Source organism: Citrus clementina, unplaced genomic scaffold, assembly GCF_000493195.1.
Source record: "Citrus clementina cultivar Clemenules unplaced genomic scaffold, Citrus_clementina_v1.0 scaffold_8, whole genome shotgun sequence".
Classification (NCBI taxonomy): domain Eukaryota; kingdom Viridiplantae; phylum Streptophyta; class Magnoliopsida; order Sapindales; family Rutaceae; genus Citrus; species Citrus x clementina.
The window spans coordinates 2,973,181-2,994,431 of NW_006262022.1; the positions used below are offsets into that span (position 1 = coordinate 2,973,181).

At 41.3% G+C, this 21,251-nt stretch overlaps 2 protein-coding genes and 1 pseudogene across 2 annotated transcripts; 1 reads left to right on the plus strand and 2 right to left on the minus strand.

The window, feature by feature from the left end:
• Positions 1-10,412: 10,412 nt before the first annotated feature.
• LOC112096141 lies at positions 10,413-11,435 on the minus strand. Its single transcript, XM_024179072.1, has one exon. The coding sequence runs from the start codon at positions 11,433-11,435 to the stop codon at positions 10,413-10,415; it is 1,023 nt and encodes a 340-aa protein (XP_024034840.1).
• A 158-nt stretch (positions 11,436-11,593) lies between these two features.
• Positions 11,594-12,526, minus strand: LOC112096142. Its single transcript, XM_024179073.1, has one exon. It carries the CDS (start codon positions 12,524-12,526, stop codon positions 11,594-11,596), a length of 933 nt encoding a protein of 310 aa, XP_024034841.1.
• A 2,456-nt stretch (positions 12,527-14,982) lies between these two features.
• Positions 14,983-19,675, plus strand: LOC112096143 (annotated as a pseudogene).
• Positions 19,676-21,251: the final 1,576 nt, after the last annotated feature.

A 21,251-nucleotide genomic window follows, 5' to 3' on the forward strand; every position in this document is an offset into this window, starting at 1 on the left:
TTAACATTAGAATTTTTGACTTTTAGCATTTCTTTTAATTTCTATTAAAAACCTTATAATCTAAAAAAAATCATAGGTGAAAAAATTTCTTACTCTACAAGGAAAATTATTACATGCATTAGTTCATTAAAAAAAAAATTCTTGAAATACAAAGTTCATATCCATTATCTGATCATCAATTTATCATCTTAACTTTATATATGCTATTATTCTAAATATTTTATTTTAAAATAGTATTGTTCTCATTTATTTATTTGTTTATTTTTGTAAAACATTTGAAGCAAGTAAATTTTAGGTTTTTTTTATTGAAATTTTTTAGGATCTTCTTGATTATTTTTTAAATTTTAAAAATAAAGATAAAATAAATTTTGAGCTCTTTTATTTATTTATTTGAGTTTTGAAGTTGTTGAACAAAAAAAAAGTCCCATAAAACAAGTTCACCTAAGGGCTTAGATACGCTAAGCAGGCCCAGAAAGAGTTATGAGTAGAGGCGAGAGGAAAAAAAAATGTAAAGATGGCCATGAATAGGGGTGGGCAAAATACCCGACCCGATCCGACCCGAAAAATTTCGGGTTCGGGTCGGATCGGGTTGTTAATATAACCCGATCGGATGAAATATTGCAAACCCGATCGAGTTGTGATCGGATCGGATAAAACCCGATCCGATCCGAAAACCCGATCGGGTTGCTAAAAAAAAAAAAAATCTATGGCCAAACACACACACACGGCACATAGCACACCACACATAATCACACAAATCAGTGAAATCACATACTCAAAAGGTTACACTTTACAGTTTACACAAACACAAAACACACACAAACAAAAAAATCACAACACCCAACCCGTGAACCCACCCTCAAGAAGCAAGAAAACATTCTCTCCTTCCCGCAATCTGCTGCTGCCGTGTTGCGAGTCCGGCCATCTGCTGCTGCGTCAGCGATCTGCTGTTGCCGTGATGTTGTCATGTTGCTGCCGTCTTGCGTCCAGCCATCTACTGCTGCGTCCACGATCTGCTGTCGCCGTACTGCGTCCAGCCATCACGAGGAAACTGCTGCGCGTCCAGCCGTGCGCAAGCTGCTGCTGCACGCCCACCGATCTGCTGCCGAAAGCCCAGCCGCCGATCTGCTGCTCCAAGGCTCAAGCTCCAACCCGACCCGAGTTTCTCCCTTAGTCCCTTATGTGTTTTGAATTTTGAAGCTTTCATGGTGTATTGGTATATATGTTTTGAATTGACCCGTTTTCATCGACCCGAATTGGTTTAATTTGACCCGAATTTAATATGATCCATTTTTAATTCGAACCGATTCAATCCGAATTCAACCCGATTTTTTACCCGATCCGAACCGATCCGAATATATATCGGATCGAATTGAGTCGGGTTGTAAGTTCGGGTTGTATTCGGATCAATGTTTGCACAACCCGAATAACCCGAAACCCGATCGGGTTGACCCGAACCCGATTTTGCCCACCCCTAGCCATGAAGATCGTTGAAGAGAAAAAGATGATTAAAAAAATTAATAGAATATTTAATACGTCCCATTAATCTCCACCGTTCATTTATCTATAATCTAACAACTCACAAGGAGTGTAAACAACAGTGTAATTTTAAGCGGCCGCTGATATGCCTTGATATATGTATATTGATCTCTCTTAAAAGAAAAAAAAATTGCAAAATCCTATCTGTTTTTTCTTTTTTTCTTTTTTGTTAATAATAAGAATTAGCTAATAGAGTAATCACTCCACAAACAAGTGTACATGACTGCAAACATTTTTGAGTAAGTTTTTTTTAATAAGAAATAAAAAAAATTACAGAGTATGCCTGTTAAGTAAATAAAAGCATCAGGTTGGCCATGCTATTAATTCTGGCCCAACATGGATCACCTCAGCCAAACGGTATGAGCAGGGCACGGGGATAAACATAAGCCAACCAGAGACGAGTACCGGCCAGGGTAATATACCGACCAGAGTCATATACCGAGCCGATACCAACCCCTCAAAAAGCGGGAACACGATCCCACAGAATCACAGTAGTTGCGCTTTTTCCAGATCCGTTGCGGAAAACGCGAGATCCCACGTTTGCCCATAATGAAACAGTTAAAATCCCATGAAAGGTTGCCACTACCCGCAACAGGGGGGATGAAGGGTAAATGGAAACGTGAGACAACGGCTTTAAAAGAATGAGAAATCGATGAAGAAGGGGATAGAAAAATTGAGAGAGGGAAAATGCTGTCAAATTGTAATCAGGTTTTTTTCTTAAAAAAACTTCGAATAGATTAGAAGCGATTCTTGAATCCAAATTGCATTGTTTTCCCGTAAACACCTTGTTCTAACTTAGGCATCGGAGGGTTTACGCCGGCAAAACCACCGGCGTCTTTAATCCGTTTTTGGTGAATGCAGGTCTAGTATGAGAAAGGAGGGTGATTCCAACCCCAGTGGTTCGAGCAACAGTTGATAACACAAACGTTGGTGAAATAATTTGGTCGGTCAAAAGGCGAGCAGATTTAAGCATCAACATTTTGGCGCCGTCTGTGGGGAGCTGAATAAAAAGCTACCACCAAATTAGTAATTATCGGAGAAGCAGCGAACGATTGGATATGAATGTGTCAAGAAAGGATACTTTAAGGGAGGACAATGAAACGGTGGAGACAATCACTCTCTGGGAAATTGCAAATGAAGCCCGAGAGAGGATGATGCAAGATCGATTGGAGTGGATGGAGAAATAAATGGAAACTCTCGCGACCATACTGCACGAGCTGAGGGATGAGCGGAGAACGGATTATGAAACCCCCGTGGGGAGAGATGATGTTGGAGCAGAACCCAGCCTCCGGAGGCATAGAGTCGAGGAAATCCCTCCGCCGGCAGACCAACCTAACGGGGTGCATCCCCACAGAAGTGCTGGTCGAGTTCCAGGAGAGCGAGTAGATGAATGGAGGGACCACCTCTCCCCGGACGGGTATTGGAAGTCAATGGCCGAGGGGCCATTGTTAATGAAGGAGAGCTCAGACATCGGTTGCACAATGCCAAGCTGGAACGAGATCGGGTAGCTGCACGTGACCCTGACCGTGCTGTAGAATTAGAAGGGGAGGTGCGCAGATTGGCGCAGGTGATGGAGGAGATACAAGGCAAGAGAAAGCCCCCGAGCTGGAGGATAATGCTGGATGAAGAATCCCCGTTATCAACCGAGATCATGGGTATAGTAATCCCAAGAGATTTCCGCTTTCCCGACCTCAAATACTCCGGTCGAAGTGACCCTCTAGTGCATATTGAGCGTTTCAACGACATGACGGGGGTGCAGGGGTTGACACCAGCTCAGAGGTGTAGGGTGTTCCCGTTGACTCTCGAGGGGCGAGCCCGAGAATGGTACCGCAAGCTCTCCCGAGGAGGTATAAAAGGGTACGAGCAGATGTGCCAAGAGTTGGCCGAACAGTTTCGAGGGGCAGTAGCCCTAGAGGACGACATGATGGAACTAATGGGGATGAAACAGGAGGAGCATGAGTCCCTTCAGAATTTTGTAAAGCGATATCACCGAGCTGTGCTAGATTTGGGAGCTTTTAATCACCCACAGGCGCTGAGGGGATTAAAAGAAGGTGTAAGAATCGGCCGATTGTGGTATAACTTGATAAGCCCCTTAGTGCAGAATTATTCGGCGGGGTATGAACTGGCGAGGCGAGACATAGAAATCGAAGAGGAGAAATCGGCAAGGATAAAGAGTGAACAGCTGGAAGAGCTGAGGCGAAAAGAACGGAGAGCCCCGACCGGGAGCAGATCGGGAAAGCGAGCTGGGGAATCATCAGTTATGGGCGGAATATCAGCTCGGTCCCGCCTTTAACCCATAGCTCAGAGGCCGCAACAGTTCCAATACAGCCGAGCCCAACCTCCGCGCACCCCGTTCCCAGAGCGGCAACGAGAATTTAGGCAGATGGCTGCCCACCCTTATCACAACACTCCCAGAGGGTTACATGCAACTGGTTCCAGGGCTAGACGACCAGATCAGCTAGTGACTATACCAGCCCGAGATGACATTCATGATAGCCGAGCAGTTCAGCTGGTAGACTAGAGCTTGGCATATAGACAGTACACTCCATTAAAGATCTCCTTGGAGGAATTGTATGAGAGGATCGAGGGACGAGGCCTGCTGTACCCTCTAACCCTAATAACAAAACCGGCTCATCGACGGGATAAGAGCAGATTCTGCAAATTTCACGACACTCTCGGTCACACTATCAGCCAATGTCGTGACCTGAAGGTTCAAGTGGAGGATTTAGTGAGGAATCGATACTGGGATGAGTATGTAGATGGAGTGTCCCCTGTCATTGAATCACAGTACACACGGGATGAAGGAGTTGAGAGGGTCTGGAACGAGAACAGTCGACCATCCGTGTGATAGTAGGAGGGCCAACTTTGGCTGGGGATTCGAACAGGGCACGGAAGGACTATGGGAGATACGCCTTGACTAGCAAAGAAGTGCTTTTCAATTTGCCAGCAACCAAGAAGGTAAAAGTGCGGCAAGTTCCCATTATGTGGACAGATGACGACGAAAAGGGCATCTTATATCCTCATGAGGATGCACTGGTGATTAAAGCATTGGTGGCTAGTACAGAATTGCGGCGAATACTGGTGGACACGGGCAGCTTAGTAGACATTCTATTTAAGTCGGCCCTAGATGATATGGGGATTTCAGACTTGAAGCTGGAGTGGACGAATACATCCTTGAAGGGATTTGGAGGGGGACGGCTAACTCTCATGGGGATCATCGAACTCCCAATTACCGTGGGATCAAAACCGTTCAAAAGAACGATGATGCTGGATTTTGTTGTGGTGGAAGAAAGAAGTCCTTACCAGATGATATTGGGGAGACCGTTCATGAAGATAAGCCAATGTGTAATGTCCACGCATTATCTGGCGCTAAAGTACAGAATAAATGAAGTTGTTGGTGTAGTAAAAGGTGACCAGAGAATGGTCAGGAGCTGCTATGCTACGGCGGCCAAGGAAACGCTGCAGGTTACCTCTCTAGATAACCGAGAGGATTCAAAAAAGGGTCGCCAGGAACATGTTGAGAAGCAGGAAAGGGTTATTGTAAGCAAGAGTGACCCGAGCAGAGTGGTTAAGGTCGGATCAGAATTGGGTGAAGCAATAAAAGGCGAGCTGGTGAAGTGTCTACAGTCCCATGCAGACATATTTGCCTGGTCTCATGAGGATATGCCAGGTATTGATCGCGGGGTAGCTTGTCACAAGCTGGCAGTCAAGAAAGGGGCAAGGCCGGTGAGGCAGAAAAGGAGGTGCTTCAACCAGGAAAGGTACGAGGCCATAAATATCGAGGTGGAAAAGCTGCTGAAAGTAGGATTTATAAGGGAAGCCAAGCACCCGGAATGGATTTCCAATGTAGTACTGGTAAAGAAGGCCAATGGGAAGTGGAGAATGTGTGTAGACTTCACGAACCTCAATAAGGCATGCCCGAAGGACAGCTTTCCCCTACCAAAAATAGATCAGTTGGTGGACTCAACCGCGGGTCATAGTCTGCTCAGTTTCATGGATGTCTTTTCCGAATACAACCAGATACCCATGGACGAGCAGGATGAGGAAAGCATTACCTTTATAACTAACATGAGTTTGTTTTGTTACAGGGTGATGCCCTTTGGCCTGAAAAATGCAGGAGCTACCTATCAAAGGCTAGTGAATAAGGTCTTCAAACCATTGATTGGTCACACTATGGAAGTATACGTGGACGATATGATCGCCAAGTCAAGAGAACCGAGAGATCATGTGAAGCACTTGGAAGAGACCTTCGAATTGCTGAGGAAGTATGAAATGAAGCTTAACCCGGAGAAATGTGCATTGTTAACATAATATTGATTTTGATGATAACAAATTTTAAATGTATTTTGACAAAAATATTGGAGCTATTTCTGAATAAACGAAAACCCTTTTAATCATTGCCTTATTTCTTCATAAAAGATGGATTTTCAAATTAGAAAGAAATTCTCTGCAAAAACTTGTTTAAAATTACAATTCTGGTCATAAACGGTGAACCGTTTATTTTAAACGGTGAACCGATTAAAGGCAGAGCGTAACACATTTCCTAAACCTCTAACCGTTTAATGAAAAACGGAAAACACAAAAGATAGGGAGGTTGCTGGAAATTAACAGTAAACCGTTTTATTTTAAACGGTTAACCGATTAACACCAGAGAGCAACATATTACCTAAGCTCTAACCGTTTATGCTTAACGGAAAACACCCAAGATGGGAAGGCTACTGGAACCTAACGGTGAACCGTTTATTTTAAACGGTTAACCGATAACGTCCAGAATTGACGTTTGTCTTCCTTTGGCATTGATTAACGAAAACTGATAAGGCTGAATTGTTGTGCAGGTTACTGGGGCCAAACGGCAAACCGTTTATTATTAAACGGTCAACCGATAATACCCAGAGAAGCAACTTTATGCAATCCCCTAACCGCTAAATGAAACGAATTAACTGATGTTCATTTTGCAGGTTACTAGAGACAAACGGCTAACCGTTTATTTCCAACGGTTAACTGATAATATCCAAAAACGTTACTTCATGCAAGTCCTTAACCGTTTAGTGTAAATGGATAACAAATGCTCATCTTGCAGGTCTCTGGAAGTTAACGGCGAAAGGGCAACCCTAAACGGCAAACCGTTTATTTGAAATCTGGCCCAACGGTAACTTTGACCAGCCTAAACGGTTAACCGTTAATTGTTAACGGCGAACCGTTTTCTGTCCGACAGTTTGTAACGGCTAGATTTTCTGCTTCAAATATAAATAAGCTCATTCAAATTCAAAAAAAAAAAAATCACAATACGACCATTTGAGCTAATATTCGAGATTACAATCTTCATAGAGCTTAGAACACATTCTTGCTTCATCTATTCATATATTAAGCATCATTGTGTAATCTTATATATTGTGAGAGGCAAAACAATTTGTAATCTTTTACTTTGAGTGATTGTAAGTGTTGGGATACACTTGGGTTAAGAGATTGGGGATAATCTCTTGCTGTAAAGGTCCATTGACACCTTGGAAGTCAAGTGTAAGCATTTGAAGCCTTGGAGGCTTGCTTAGTGGAATCCTCAAGCCCGAAAAGCTTGGAGGCGTGGACGTAGGCAAGGTTGGTCGAACCACGTAAAAATCTCGTGTTTGAATCTCTCTTCCCTTATCTTTTTATATTGTGATCATCTTAATTGTTATTGCTTTGAATTTGAGTTATAATTGCATTAAGATTTACTTTAATATTGAATAATTTTTTAGAATCCCAATTCACCCCCCCTCTTGGGTTGCTTACTTGTATTTCACATTTGGGGTCAGCTCGGGTAAATTTTTGGGATACCTGGTGAGCCATTGAGGGATTGAGGCCAACCTGGAAAAGATACGGGCAGTGATAGAAATGAGGTCCCCACGAACAGTTAATGAGGTGCAGAGCCTTACAGGGAAATTGGCAGCATTGAACCGATTCATTTCGCGAGCCACTGATAAGTGCCACCCTTTCTTCCAAACCATAAAGAAAGTGACGAAGATAGAATGGACACCGGAATGCGAGGAGGCATTTGGACAGCTGAAGGAATACCTAGCCCGCGCCTCGTTACTATCAACTCCGAGAGAGGGTGACCAGCTGCTTTTATACTTGGCAATCTCTAAGTGGGCTACCAGCTCGGTCTTAGTCAGGGAAGAAGAAGGGAAGCAACACCCGGTATACTACACAAGCAAGGCCCTGGTAGACGCAGAAACCAGATATCCACTAATGGAGAAGTGGGCGCTAGCTCTGATAACGGCAGCGCGCAAACTCCGACCATATTTCCAAGCCCACCAGATCGTTGTGATGATTGACCAACCCCTTCGGCAAGTGCTTCAAAAATCATATGCGTCTGGTCGGTTAGTCAAATGGTCCGTGGAGCTGAGCGAATTTGACATGTCCTATAGGCCCCGAGGAGCAATCAAATCCTAATCCCTGGCCAATTTTATGGTTGACCGTGCTCTACCAGGGGAAGAGATTCCGGAGGCACAACTAATAGAGCAGGAGAAACCAGAAGGGGTATGGCTGGTGATGGTCAATGGGGTCACGTAATGAACAAGGATCTAGAGCAGGAGTTGTAATACGAAGCCCAGAAGGGGTCGAGGTATCCTATGCAATAAAATTCGATTTCCAACTTACAAATAACCAAGCTGAATACGAGGCCTTCATTACTGGGCTCGGGCTTGCACACACACTACGAGCTGAAAGGGTAGAAATCTGAGCCGATTCCCAGCTAGTCTGCAATCAGCTCTGTGACCAATTCCAAGTAAGGGAAGAGAAGTTGAGGCTTTATTTGAAGAAGGCGAAGCAAATGGTTGGACTCTCCAAAGAGGTAGAGGTAAAGCAGATATCCCGGAATGAGAATTACCGAGCAGATATGTTGGCAAGAATGGCAGCAATTGTAGACCCAAAGTTACCTAAGTCAGTTCCACTAGAGGTGAGGACCTCGCCGAGTAAAAGGGAGGAAGTAGAGGTAATGAAAGTAAGCACTGAAAAATCCTGGATGGACCCGATTCTCGCATACATCCGCGATGACACTCTACCGGGGGACAAAAGACAAGCAAGAAAATTAAAATGCCGAGCAGCGAGGTATACGCTACTTGATGGGGTGCTCTACCACCGAGGATTCACTTTGCCCCTTTTGCGATGTTTGGATGATGAGGAGGCAGATTATGTACTAAGGGAGATTCATGAAGGAATATGTGGCAATCACTCGGGAGCAAGAACTTTAGCCTTTAAGGCACTTCGGCAAGGATACTTCTGGCCAACCATGCACCAGGATGCAAAAAAGATGGTAAAAAACTGTAAAACATGCCAAAGTTTCTCTGAGGTTCTTGTACAACCTCCGGAAAAGCTGACCACTATGACATCTCAGTGGCCTTTCGCTCAATGGGGAATCGACTTGATTGGTCCGTTACCTAAGGGCTGAGGAGCGGCGACATGCAATTGTGGCAATAGACTACTTCACCAAGTGGGTAGAAGTGGGAGTCCTCAGCCAAATCACGGAGAGGAAGACAACAGATTTTATTTGGAAGAATATCATCTGCAGATACGGGATCCCCTATGCCATCATTACAGACAATGGGAGGCAATTTGACAACAGCAACTTCAGAGAATTTTGCCAAAATTTGGGGGTAGACCTGAAGTTCTGCACCCCCGCACACCCCCAGGCGAACGGACAAGTGGAAACAGCCAACAAAGTGATAAAGAAGCTCTTAAAAACTAGATTGGGAGAGAAGAAATGTGTTTGGGTTGACGAACTACCAGGAGTATTATGGGCCTACCGGACAACTCACAAAACCGCCACAGGGGAAACCCCGTTCGCTTTAACTTTTGGTCATGAGGCGGTAGTCCCAGCAGAAATTGGAGTGGGGACACATCGAACGGAATATTATGCTGAGGAGCAAAACGACGAGCAAATCTACTTAAGCCCGGACCTGTTTGAGGAGAAAAGGGAAGGGGTCTCGCAGAAAGTGGTCCAGTATCAGCAAAGGGTCATGCGTTATTACAACAAAAGCACTTAAAGAAGTATTTCCAGTAAGCAAAGCGCTCCACTAAATCTTCAATTTGATAAGTTATATTTGTCAAATGCATGGTGGCTTGGTGCACGTGCATATATTTTGTAACGCATTCAAATTTCAATAAAGATGAATTCAGCATGAAATCCCCTGGCTAATAAGCCCATTGGAAAAATCTACTAAGGCAAGTAAGTGCCTGTTTCTGCTCTGTCACAGAAAGACCAGCAGCTAATTATACGAAAATTCTACTAAGGCAAGTAAATGCCTGCTTCTGCTCGATCACAGAAAGACCAGCAACTAATTCTACGAAAATTCTACTAAGGCAAGTAAGTGCCTGTTTCTGCTCGGTCACAGAAAGACCAGCAGCTAATTCTACGAAAATTCTACTAAGGCAAGTAAGTGCCTGCTTCTGCTCGGTCACAGAAAGACCAACAGCTAATTCTACGAAAATTCTACTAAAGTAAGAAAATGTCAGCTTCTACTCGGTTAACGAAAGACCAGTAGGCAAGTTTACAAAATTTCCCCAAGGCAAGTAAGTGTCTGTTCCTGTTCGGTCATCGAAAGACCATCAGATGATTCCATGAAATTCGACTAAGGTAAATAAGTGTCTGCTCCTGCTCGGTCACCGAAGACCAGCGGGCAAACTTGCAAAAATTTTACTAAGGCAAACGGATGCCTATTCTTGCTCAGTGCACTGAAGAACCAGCAGACAAGATCAGATAAATTGTCAAGTTAATTTGCAGAAGCAACCCATGAGCAAAAATCAGACAAGAAAGCCAATAGAGAGCATTTAAAAATTTATAAACGTTCAAATGTTTACAAAGCAAATGAAAATCTAGAGTCTTTACAAAAATAGACCTAAGGATTAAGAGGGTCAACGGCCTCAACAGGGGAAGGATCAGCTATCTCTGGAGGTGGAAGATCAGCAATACCGGGAGGAGGAGTCACGAACCCTTGTCCCACTTCAAAAACACGCTCCCCAGCTTCTCCCTCCTGCACCCCATCCAAAGGAACCTCCACCTGCTCCTGCTCACCCTGCTCCTTATCTCCCTGGCCGGCCGCAGCCATATATCTCCCCACCCTAGCCTCCAGCTTGCTCATGTTGAGCTCGAGGTATTCTTCCTTTAGCACAAATATGATGCACTTATAACTGAAAGCAACCCCGAAGTCATACTCGACATCCAGCCGATCATCCACATCAGCGGATTTGCCTTTCTCCTCAGCCAGCTGGTCACTCAGGGATTTGATCTCTCCCTCAAGGGCGGTCCTCAAAGTATCTCTTTCACTTTGAGTAGCCTGAGGATCGAACTTCAGATCACCCAACTCACCCTCAAGCTTGGAGGAAGTGGACTCAGCAACCGCAACTTTCTCCTCAAGCTCCGTAAGCTGCTTGTTCAACTCGGCCAGCTTCTCCTTTGAGCGATCAGCAGATTCAGCTTTCTTCTTCAAATCCTGGTTGTCAGCTTGAAGCTTCCTCTCATGGCGGGCGGACTCGGTCTTGTAACACGAAACCATGGTGGCCAGCCTAAAGGAGACCCTTTGAACAGAAGCTGCTAACTCAGAGAGGTTCATACTCTCGATGTCCTTCACCATCTTGGGCCCCACCGATTTTCTGTAATCCTTCTGATACGGGCTCAGGTAGTCACCTTGATCCCGAGATGGAAGAGGAGAAGATCGGTCCCAAGACTGCCAGCTGACCTCAGGACTCTTGTCGGAAGTTTTCTCCCCACCACTCTTACGTAGAGGGGGAGGGGGCAGAGCAGGAACATGAGCCTTGAAAGGACCGGCACTAGCTTTCTTTGGAGGAGGAGGAGGGTTGCTGGAGCTGCTTGGAGCCCAACCACACTTTCTGCTCATCGCGCTGAGGATCTTGTTATCCATTCCAACAACAATATCTACCAAGCCCGAACCGACCAAGTTTGTTGGCGACAGAAGGTCTTGGCAAGTAGACACGTTCACCAGAGCAGTTTTCACCTAAAGTAAAGGTCGGTCTTCAAGATCTTTAATAAAACCCCACGATTCTAAAAAAACAAACAAGGTTAAAGAACCCAATAAGTGGCAATTGGAGAAAAAACATAGGCGAAAAATGAACGACCTAGGGTGACAAAATGCGTTGGAAGGTAAATATCACCACCCAACGAACGGGCCGCTGGACACCAATTTCCTCCAGCAAAGAAGAATTTATTCTTCCAATTTTTGCACCAGGAGGGGAAGCCGGTGATTGGCTTCCTCTTCGCAGAGCTTGACATAAAATAATACCAGCCTGCTTCCTTTGGGCTACTCCTCAGCTGGTATAAATGCTTCACTTCAACAAGGGAGAGCTCCTTTGATCCACACCTCTCCCATAATACAAACATCGCCGAGAGAACCCTCCACCCATTTGGGTGTAGCTGACCTGGGGCCAGGTGCATACCGCCCAGTATCCTGGCAAAATAACTTTGAAGGGGCAGCCGAGCTCCTAATTTGAAACTTTTCAGGTGCATCGTCACATACCCTTTCGGAGGCCGATTAGGGACATCACCTTTTCCAGGAACTACCAGGAGAACCTCATTGGGAATGTTGTAGAGGTTCCTAAGCTTAAATAGATCAGTGGAGGTGGTGGCACAAGCTGTGAAATCAATATGGTAAGAATCTGCCTCCACCCTATGGCCAAGATTCCTCTTCTTAGCAGGTCTGCTCGGTCCAGAGCTGCTCCCCTCACCATCACTAACTCCTTCATGGACCCCAACCCCACCAAAGCTGTGGTTCTCACCAGAGCCCGACGTAAGTCCACCTCTATTCCCTACAAGCTCTAGTTCGGGGGAGGGAGAAACAGCCAAGGGGCGTGGGTACTCAAGAGTATCCCTACCATGGGAGGGCCCTACACTACTAGAAGGACGCAAAAAATCAGTGGGTATCGACAAGTTAAGGTTTGAATCCCCCGTTTCTTCGTCACTCTCATCGGCAATCAATTTCCTTCTCCGATTTGACATATCGAAACCCCAAAAGGAAACCAAAATAAATCCAAGTATACAAATACAAAAAGGGGCAACACAGAACCCAAGCAACAACAACCAAAGAAGAAGTTAAAGGCTGTACCTGAAATAGACTAGCACTGATAACGTCGCTGTGATGGAGGAAAGACCTGCAAACGAAAGTCCCAGACGCGGAGAGTATGAACGAAATTCGTAGGAGTTGTCTCACAACAGAGAAAGCGAATAGAACGAAACGACGATGATTTAAGTCTAGGGATTTGAAACGAAAAGAGAAATAAAAGCATTTAAGTGATGGGGATGCCAGCTCACTCACTGGATATCGAGGACAGATAGCCCGTCGTTTCAAATTTCAAATACGAAGAGTCTGGAGATGCCACGTCACTAACCGTTACAAGAGGCCAGGGTAGGCGTAAGCCCAGATAGGCAATGGACATGCTCATTTAGGCCCACGCTCAAGTCGGAATTTCCCAGAAGGAAAATAGTACCTCAGGTCCATCCCGGTAAACAGAAGACCAGATGAACAGCTCCCCAGGTCAGCAAGATTTGACTCTCAGTTTCTACTCTTAACTCATTTCACTCGCAAGACCAGAAACTGGGGGACTGGTGTTAAGTAAATAAAAGCACCAGGTCAGCCGTGCTATTAATTCCGCCCCAGCATAGATCACCTCAGCCAAACGGTATGAGCAGGGCATGGGGATAAACATAAGCCAACCAGAAACAAGTACCGGCCAGGGTAATATACCGACCAGAGTCATATACCGAGCCGATACCAACCCCCCAAAAAGCAGGAACACGATCCCACAGAATCACGGTAGTTGCGCTTTTCTCAGAACCGTTGCGGAAAACGCGAGATCTCACGTTTGCCCACAATGAAACAGTTAAAATCCCATGAAAGGCTGCCACTACCCGCAACAAGGGGGATGAAGGGTAAATGAAAACGTGGGACAGCGGCTATAAAAGAATGAGAAATCGATGAAGAAGGGGATAGAAAAATTGAGAGAGGGAAAACGCTGCCAAATTGCAATCAGGCCTTTTTCTTAAAAAAACTTCGAATAGATTAGAAACGATTCTTGAATCCAAATTGCATTGTTTTCCCGTAAACATCTTGTGCTAACTTAGGCATCGGAGGGTTTACGCCGGCAAAACCACCAGCGTCTTTGATCCGTTTTTGATGAACGCAGGTCTAGTAGGAGAAAGGAGGGCGATTCCAACCCCAGTGGTTCGAGCAACAGTTGATAACACAAACGTTGGTGAAAGAATTTGGTCGGTCAAAAGGCGAGCAGATTTAAGCATCAACATTATGCCTAAGCTTTTCTTCAAATTTATATACTATGAGCAACACTTTTTTACCTTCCTTGTTCTTTAATTTATAGTTCAACACTATTATTATTTTTTCTTTTCCTTTTTTACAGAAGAAAGGCTTGAGAGAAGAATAAGTAGGAAAGAGAGAAGTAAGGAAAAATACTAAAAGACAAAAATAAGAGAGAAAATATAATAGAAGGAATATATAATTTTGGTGGGGCTAAAATTTAGTAATTTTTCTTAAAAAAGAAATCCACATGTACAATAAATTTAACCATTGAATTGATTAGGATTTAAAGGTTGAGATTTTGTGTCAAAATTTATAGGAAAAAAAGGACTCTCAAATCCTATCCCATAATGTTGTAGATGGGAATTACTTTTAGGAGGCTCAAAAGTGACTTTAAAAAGATAAAAACTAATTTTGATATTTGTATTTTTTTTAAATCACTTTAGTAAAAGTATCTCATCCTACAATGGATTTGAAAAGTATGGAATGAGTAACTTTCAAAATCTGATTTTGAGAATTAGTTTTGTATCTTATATGATTTCATGTATATCCTCATAAATATTATAAAAATCCAAAATTATCCTTATTAAACCAAAATTATCCTTATTAACTTTAAAGAGATTTTTTGTATTACCAATTATATTAAGATAACAAAATAAAAATAAAATTAATAGTATAAAATATTTATTTTAGTTATCAATTATTTTAGATACACAACATAAAGTTATTTTATATGCTTATTTATAAATGTATAAATAAGTTTTATTTAATATTATATCTAATTCAGTCATTTTTATTTTTACAACAATTTAACAATATACAAGATTCACCAAACAAATATGATTGCTTTTAATACTCACAATACTTTTAAAATTAAAATTTATCAAATATTTAACTGATTAACTTCACAACTGATTATTTTTACAACACAGATAATATCAATTATTTTCAAAGTTACAACATTACCAAACTGACCCTAAGAAAAATAGCCCAAAATAACTTTTAGAAATTAGATTTTTTTGATAATATAATTTTATAATATACAATACCAAAAATAACCTTATTTGTTATACATATTTTTTAAAATACCCATTAGGGTTGTTAAAAATACCCACCCGGCTTGAATCCAGGCAAGACCGGGGCAATGTGGGTGAGGTACTACTCGGCCTGGGATGAGGCTGGCCAATCCTGGCCATCAGTTGATAAGCCCAAGGTCCAGGTTGGAACCCGAATTTTATAAAAAAAATTATTAAATATTATATTATTTTAAATAATATATTTATTTGACTCATCTATTACATATATTTAAAACCTTAAATATTTAAAGTTCATATTTTTATGTCCAATTTCATTAAAAAAATTTAAAAATTATAAAAATATAAAATAAATTAAAAACATATACATATAATATTATAAAATAAAAAATCTGGATTAAAAAACATAGCCCAATGTTTTTAAGCCCGGTTCGGTTGTCTAACAAACATATCCAGACCGAGTTCGGGCATTGCCATCCCCAAGCCCGAACTTGGGTTTTGCTATTGGTAATACCCATACAACATAATTAAATAACAAATGTTAATTATTTATAATTTAAAATTTAAAAAAAAATTCTGGCACCATCAAGGGAAGATTATTATCCACCCAGGTAACTGCTCCGGTAGAAGCCATCCACGAAAAAGAAAATGTGAACTAGAAGATACCCGACGAACACCAGTTAATTTAGTTATTTCAATCGCTTCAAAGGTACTAACGAAATTGGCTATAGAGGTCATATGGCAGTGCACGAGCCACCTAAATATCGAAAGCTCCCGTTTCACCTGCACGTAACAGTGGTAATTTGAGTGCACCACCATCATTTTTATGCATTGCGGTAATTGTGGATTTTGATGCAGAAATCTGGTCGTCTATGAGGTTGACCAGGTTGTCTCGTTAACGCTCACACTGACTCTTATTGGAACACAACGCTTCACGTACTTACCCGATTAAACAAATCCAACAACTTGGATTTGCCTCCTCCCTCCTTCTTTGCCTGCACTCACAGAAATAAATCAAGGGGGCCGGTGGTTTTTCCGACAAAAACCTTCTGATGCTTAAGTCAGTATGCGGAATTTCGGGAAAAACGTTAGATCTTAGATTATGCAAGATAATAATTGCTAAATTGAAAAGGAGTATTTTTTTATGGTTTTAATGGAAATGAATTCTGAATTGAAAATGACAGAGTTTCCCCCCTCCCCTTCTTTTTTTCCCTTTTTTTCTACCTTTTTTAGGGTTTTATAGGCAGTCGTTCCCTACATCTAGACCCTTCCCCCACGTCCTCCACACTCGGGTGATCGTGGGTCATTATGGACTGCGAAAACCGTGCGTAAGTTGTTGTGCTTCCCCAAACGGTTTGGACGTGGCGAAATTGCCGTGTTGATGTGGGATCACGCCCACCTTTCAAGTAATTGGTATCTGGTCAGGCGAAACTGCACCCAAAGAGTGCTCTGGGATTAAGATATCTGCTCATAGCTTGTTAAGCCGAAGAGATTCTTCCTCGACCAAGTAATGAGGACATGCACAGCTGGTGCTCTTTTAATTACCCAAACAGTGGAGTTTGATTCTAGTGGCAATGTACCCTACTGAGTCGCCATTTGACGACAACATTACAGAGGCTTCCATAATTTGGTTGGTTTTGTGCCACTATCGTAGCTCCTTAATTGGCCAGTGTGACTGCCATGCTTGCATAGATCAGAGAAATTCAAATCCGTTGGTAGCTGTAGTGCTTGAATAAGACCAATTATTCACCTGCGCCGGCGATGTTGTGAACATCAACAACATTTTCCCATTTCAATTATTTAATTTTATTTTTGTTAATGAACATTTTTATATTAATAATTTTCTGTTATTATAATAGTACAACAGGAAACAAAATTTTCTTGTCATGTTTTAAATGTGAAAGATATAGATAATAATTATAACTATTATTAATTTATTCATTATGGTAATTTCAATTTACATATTTCTGTTTACAAATACGTTACCAAGCATACATGCTAAAGTATTTAGTAACTGGGGAGGTTATAACCTAACATTACCAAAATATGTGGCCAAATTATTTAAAAAATTGAACTTTTTAAAATCTACCACAAAATAAATTATTTAAGAAACGAACGCAATCCAGAAAAGGAAGCATAACGGAAATCTTCTGGAAGATAGCCACAATTCAAGATAGCTTAAAGAGGCTAGGTAGGGTGCAAATCCAGCATGTTCCAAGATCTTTCAATCGTATTGCTCATGGACTAGCAAAGAAAGCTTTAGAGTATGTAAGTTCTGCTGTTTGGCTGGGAAATTACCCAGATGAGATTTTGTTGTTACTCACTATTGATTCTTAATGAAAGCTTTACTTTCTCTTTCAAAAAAAAAAAAAAAAAAGAAACGAACGCAATCCCAAACACACCGTTAATAATATGTCTATATATAGAAGATGCTTTTAAACTTCAAATGTCATAACTCCTTAAGTTGGTGATTAGAAATTTAGAATCATGGGAAATTTCACTACTATCATGTTGATTATCCACTCTCTCTTTCTCTTTGTCTCCTCTGCCACCTCATTGTCCATCCCAGGAGGTCGTCAAACATACATTATCCACATGGACAAATCGGGAATGCCAGCTCCATTTTCCGCCCACCATCACTAGTACATGTCCACTCTTTCATCCCTCTCATCACCTGATGGTGATACCCCAACCCATCTTTACACCTACAACCATGTCGTTGATGGCTTCAGTGCCGTGTTGTCGCAGACCCACCTCGATCAGCTCCAAAAATTGCCAGGTCACCATGCCACATACATAGAAACATTTAGCCACCTCCATACCACCTACACCCCAAAATTTCTTGGCCTAAAGAAAGATGCAGGGTTATGGCCAGCTTCAGGTTTTGGCAATGACATAATTGTTGGTGTTCTTGATACTGGATTATGACCAGAGAGTGACAGCTTTGAAGATGAAGACATGCCCCCAGTGCCTGATAGATGGCGCGGAACGCGTGAAGTTGGTGTTGAGTTTAATGCTTCTCATTGCAATAGAAAATTGATAGGGGCACGCTCATTCAGCAAAGGGATGAAGCAGTATGGTTTGAACATATCAACAACAGATGACTACGATTCTCCCAGAGATTTCTTGGGTCATGGCACTCATACATCATCAACAGCACCTGGCAGTTGCGTTCAAAAGGTTGATTAATATGGATATGCTAAAGGAACAGCGATAGGAGTTGCACCAATGGCCAGGATTGCTATGTATAAAATAGTGTTCTTCTCCAATGGCAGTCTTAAGGCAATGGCAACTGATATTCTGGCTGGCATGGATCAAGCCATGGCTGACGGTGTAGATGTCTTGTCGTTGTCCATAGGGTTCCCAGCGTCGACATTTGATACCAGCCCAATTGCCACAAGAGCTTTTGCCGCATTGAAGAAAGAATTTTCGCTGAATGTTCAGCAGGAAATTTAGGACCTGACGCATACTCTATATTCAACGGAGCTCTTGGATTACAACGGTTGGTGCCGGAACTATTGACAGAGAGTTGGCTGTTCGAATAACTCTAGGAAACAGGGAGCTGACTGTTACCGGACAATCTGTTTACCCTGAGAATCTTTTTGTCTCAAAAGAACGTATATACTTCTGATATGGAAATAAATCTAAAGAAATTTGTGATGTTAATTCATTAGACGCTAAATTTTTAGCAGGCAAGTAAATCTTCTGTGCATATGACTATGATGGTAACGTAACAGTATATCAGCAGTTCAAGGAAGTGCAGAGGATTGGAGCCGCAGGAGCTGTCTTCAGTTCAGATCCAAGGCAATACCTTTCATCCAGTAATTTCAGCATGCCTTTAGTCACAGTAAACCCGAAAGATTGGGAGTTAGTGAAGAAGTACATAATCAATACAGAGAATGCAAGCGTTAGTATTAAGTTCCAAATTACAAAATTGGGCACTAAACGAGCTCCACAGGTGGCTTATTTTTCATCGCGAGGGCCTGATAGCCAACCACCTTGGATTCTGAAACCCGATATCTTAGCTCCTGGGGTTGATATCTTGGCTGCCTGGGTTCCCAATAGGCCAGTTAAGCCAATTCGTAAGAGTGATTATCTATTTAGTGATTATGCTCTCATGTCAGGCACATCAATATCATGCCCTCATGTAGCTGGCATAGCCGCGCTGCTTAAAGCAATGCAGCGTGACTGGAGTTCTGCTGCCATCCGTTCAGCAACGATGACAACTGCTTACTTGCTTGATAATGCAAACAGTACGATCACAGACATAAGAATTGGAGTTAGCGGAACCCCACTTGATTTTGGTTCAGGGCATGTAAATCCTAATAAAGCCATGGATCCAGGGCTTGTGTATGATATTGAGGTCCAGGATTATATCAACTACTTGTGTGCTTTAAACTACACAAGTCTTCAAATTAGTGTTCTTACGGGGACATCAAATTTTACATGTGAAAATGCTAATCTGGATCTTAACTATCCATCTTTTGTGATCATTTTGAACAACACCAAATCCGAAGCTTCACCTTCAAGTGGGTGTTGACGTGTAGATGAACTAGTTCGGTAAATACAGCTGCGGTGAAGGCTCCAGCAGGTATGAAAGTTGTGCAACCAGAAACAGCAACCTTTGATAGAAAATATAGCAAAGCTGAGTTCAATTTGACTCTGAGCATTGATCTGGGAATCACGGTGAGTCCAAAATGTAACTATCTTGGAAATTTTGGATATCTGACATGGCATGAAAATATTGGGAAGCATATGGTGAGAAGCCCCATTGTCTCTGCATTTGCTAATTCTACCAAGTAAACTTAAGTGTTGTTGGGAATATATCAAAGACAATAGGATGTGGAAAATGAATCGAGTAAATAAACATTGATAACATTTTTTTTATTAAAAAAAAAAAAAAGAATTTGCCTTCGGAAAGTATTAATAATAACTTGGGCACACATTTTCTTCAGTAAAATGACATCAGAAGAGACTAAGCAGCTTTTATGTTTGAAATAGGAAGCTCTTTTGATCTTCCTTTTCAATCCGATCAAACAACAGAGACACAAAATCTTACGCCGTTATCCAGAAAACGAAATAATGAAAATAAATATCAGAGCTAACCATGAGCAGTCACATTAGTCTTTGATTTATGATTTATCATGTGTTTACAACAAAATTATCATTCACATATATATATATGCACAGCAAAGAAAACTTCCACTTTTCGGATGAAACTTAAAGGCATATACTGAACCCTGAGTTTACTTAAAGACCACTTATTACGTATTTGATCGGTTACCCTCACTGGGGATGAGTCTTACAATTAGGAATTTTCAAAGTAAAAATTCAAATCCATGCAGGAATCATAAACTTTCATGTCATCTTTTCTGAATTCTGTTAGAAAATGTAGAAGTTAAAATTGATTAAGAACCCCAGAGTCCGTAAAGCATACCTTTATAGGCCCATCTAAACAAGTTAAAGGATAGAAAAAAAGGTTACATGAACCCAGGGCCGGCTCGGTGATGCATTAGGAGTTGGGCAGAATTTATAAAATAGGCCTTTATTGTAATTAGGAAATCAAAAGAAGATTATTTTTCGAGTTAAAATGCCATTTTATTCTTCAAGCTTTTAAAGATTAGTCCAGACTAATTCTTTCATCTTTTTGGAATTTTTTACAAATCATATGGATAGTTTATGGCAGGTACTTACCGTGATTACAAAAAATAAATAAATACCTTAGTTAATAAATGATAACAGTTAGGCGATCATTATCAAAATTTTGTTTCAGAGACAATAGTCATCTATTTTTTTTTATATGATATTACATTAAATACTTTAAATTTTTGTCAGCATGTAGGTGTCAAGTGACTCGTTGTTTATCATTTTATTTGTAAATGACAAGTCATTCATGTTTTAAATCTACAATTCTTGTTTATTTATAAAATCAGGATTTTGTGCTTCATATTATTTTTTACACGCATATATAGAGGGATAGGATTGAGATTTCTTCTTTTTTTACATAATTATTTACACATATTTCTAACCAGTAGATTACATCTCAATATCTCATTTAACGGTCAAAATTAAAACTAAATTATATTTTTAAAGAACTATTTCATAAAATAGTTGACCCCACTAATAATAATTAATTTTCTTTTCTTTTCTCCTTCCTCCTTCCGACTTCTTTGTTCCTTTTCTCTTCCAAGAATGTTCCTATTTTGTTTTTAATTGTGTCTTCTTGAAATTAGATTAATTTTAAAATTAGAACTATACGAATCTTGCTATGATAATTATCAATGTTAAAAGAAATGCATATAGAAAATTTTTATATTGCAATGATATTAAGTACCCTGTCAAGATTTAAACTTGAATCAAACTTTTTTTTTCAAATTTA

Excerpts from the sequence above, each read along its gene's own strand:
- LOC112096142 (XM_024179073.1), bottom strand. The coding sequence starts at position 12,526 with ATGTCAAATCGGAGAAGGAAATTGATTGCCGATGAGAGTGACGAAGAA.
- LOC112096141 (XM_024179072.1), bottom strand. The coding sequence starts at position 11,435 with ATGGATAACAAGATCCTCAGCGCGATGAGCAGAAAGTGTGGTTGGGCT.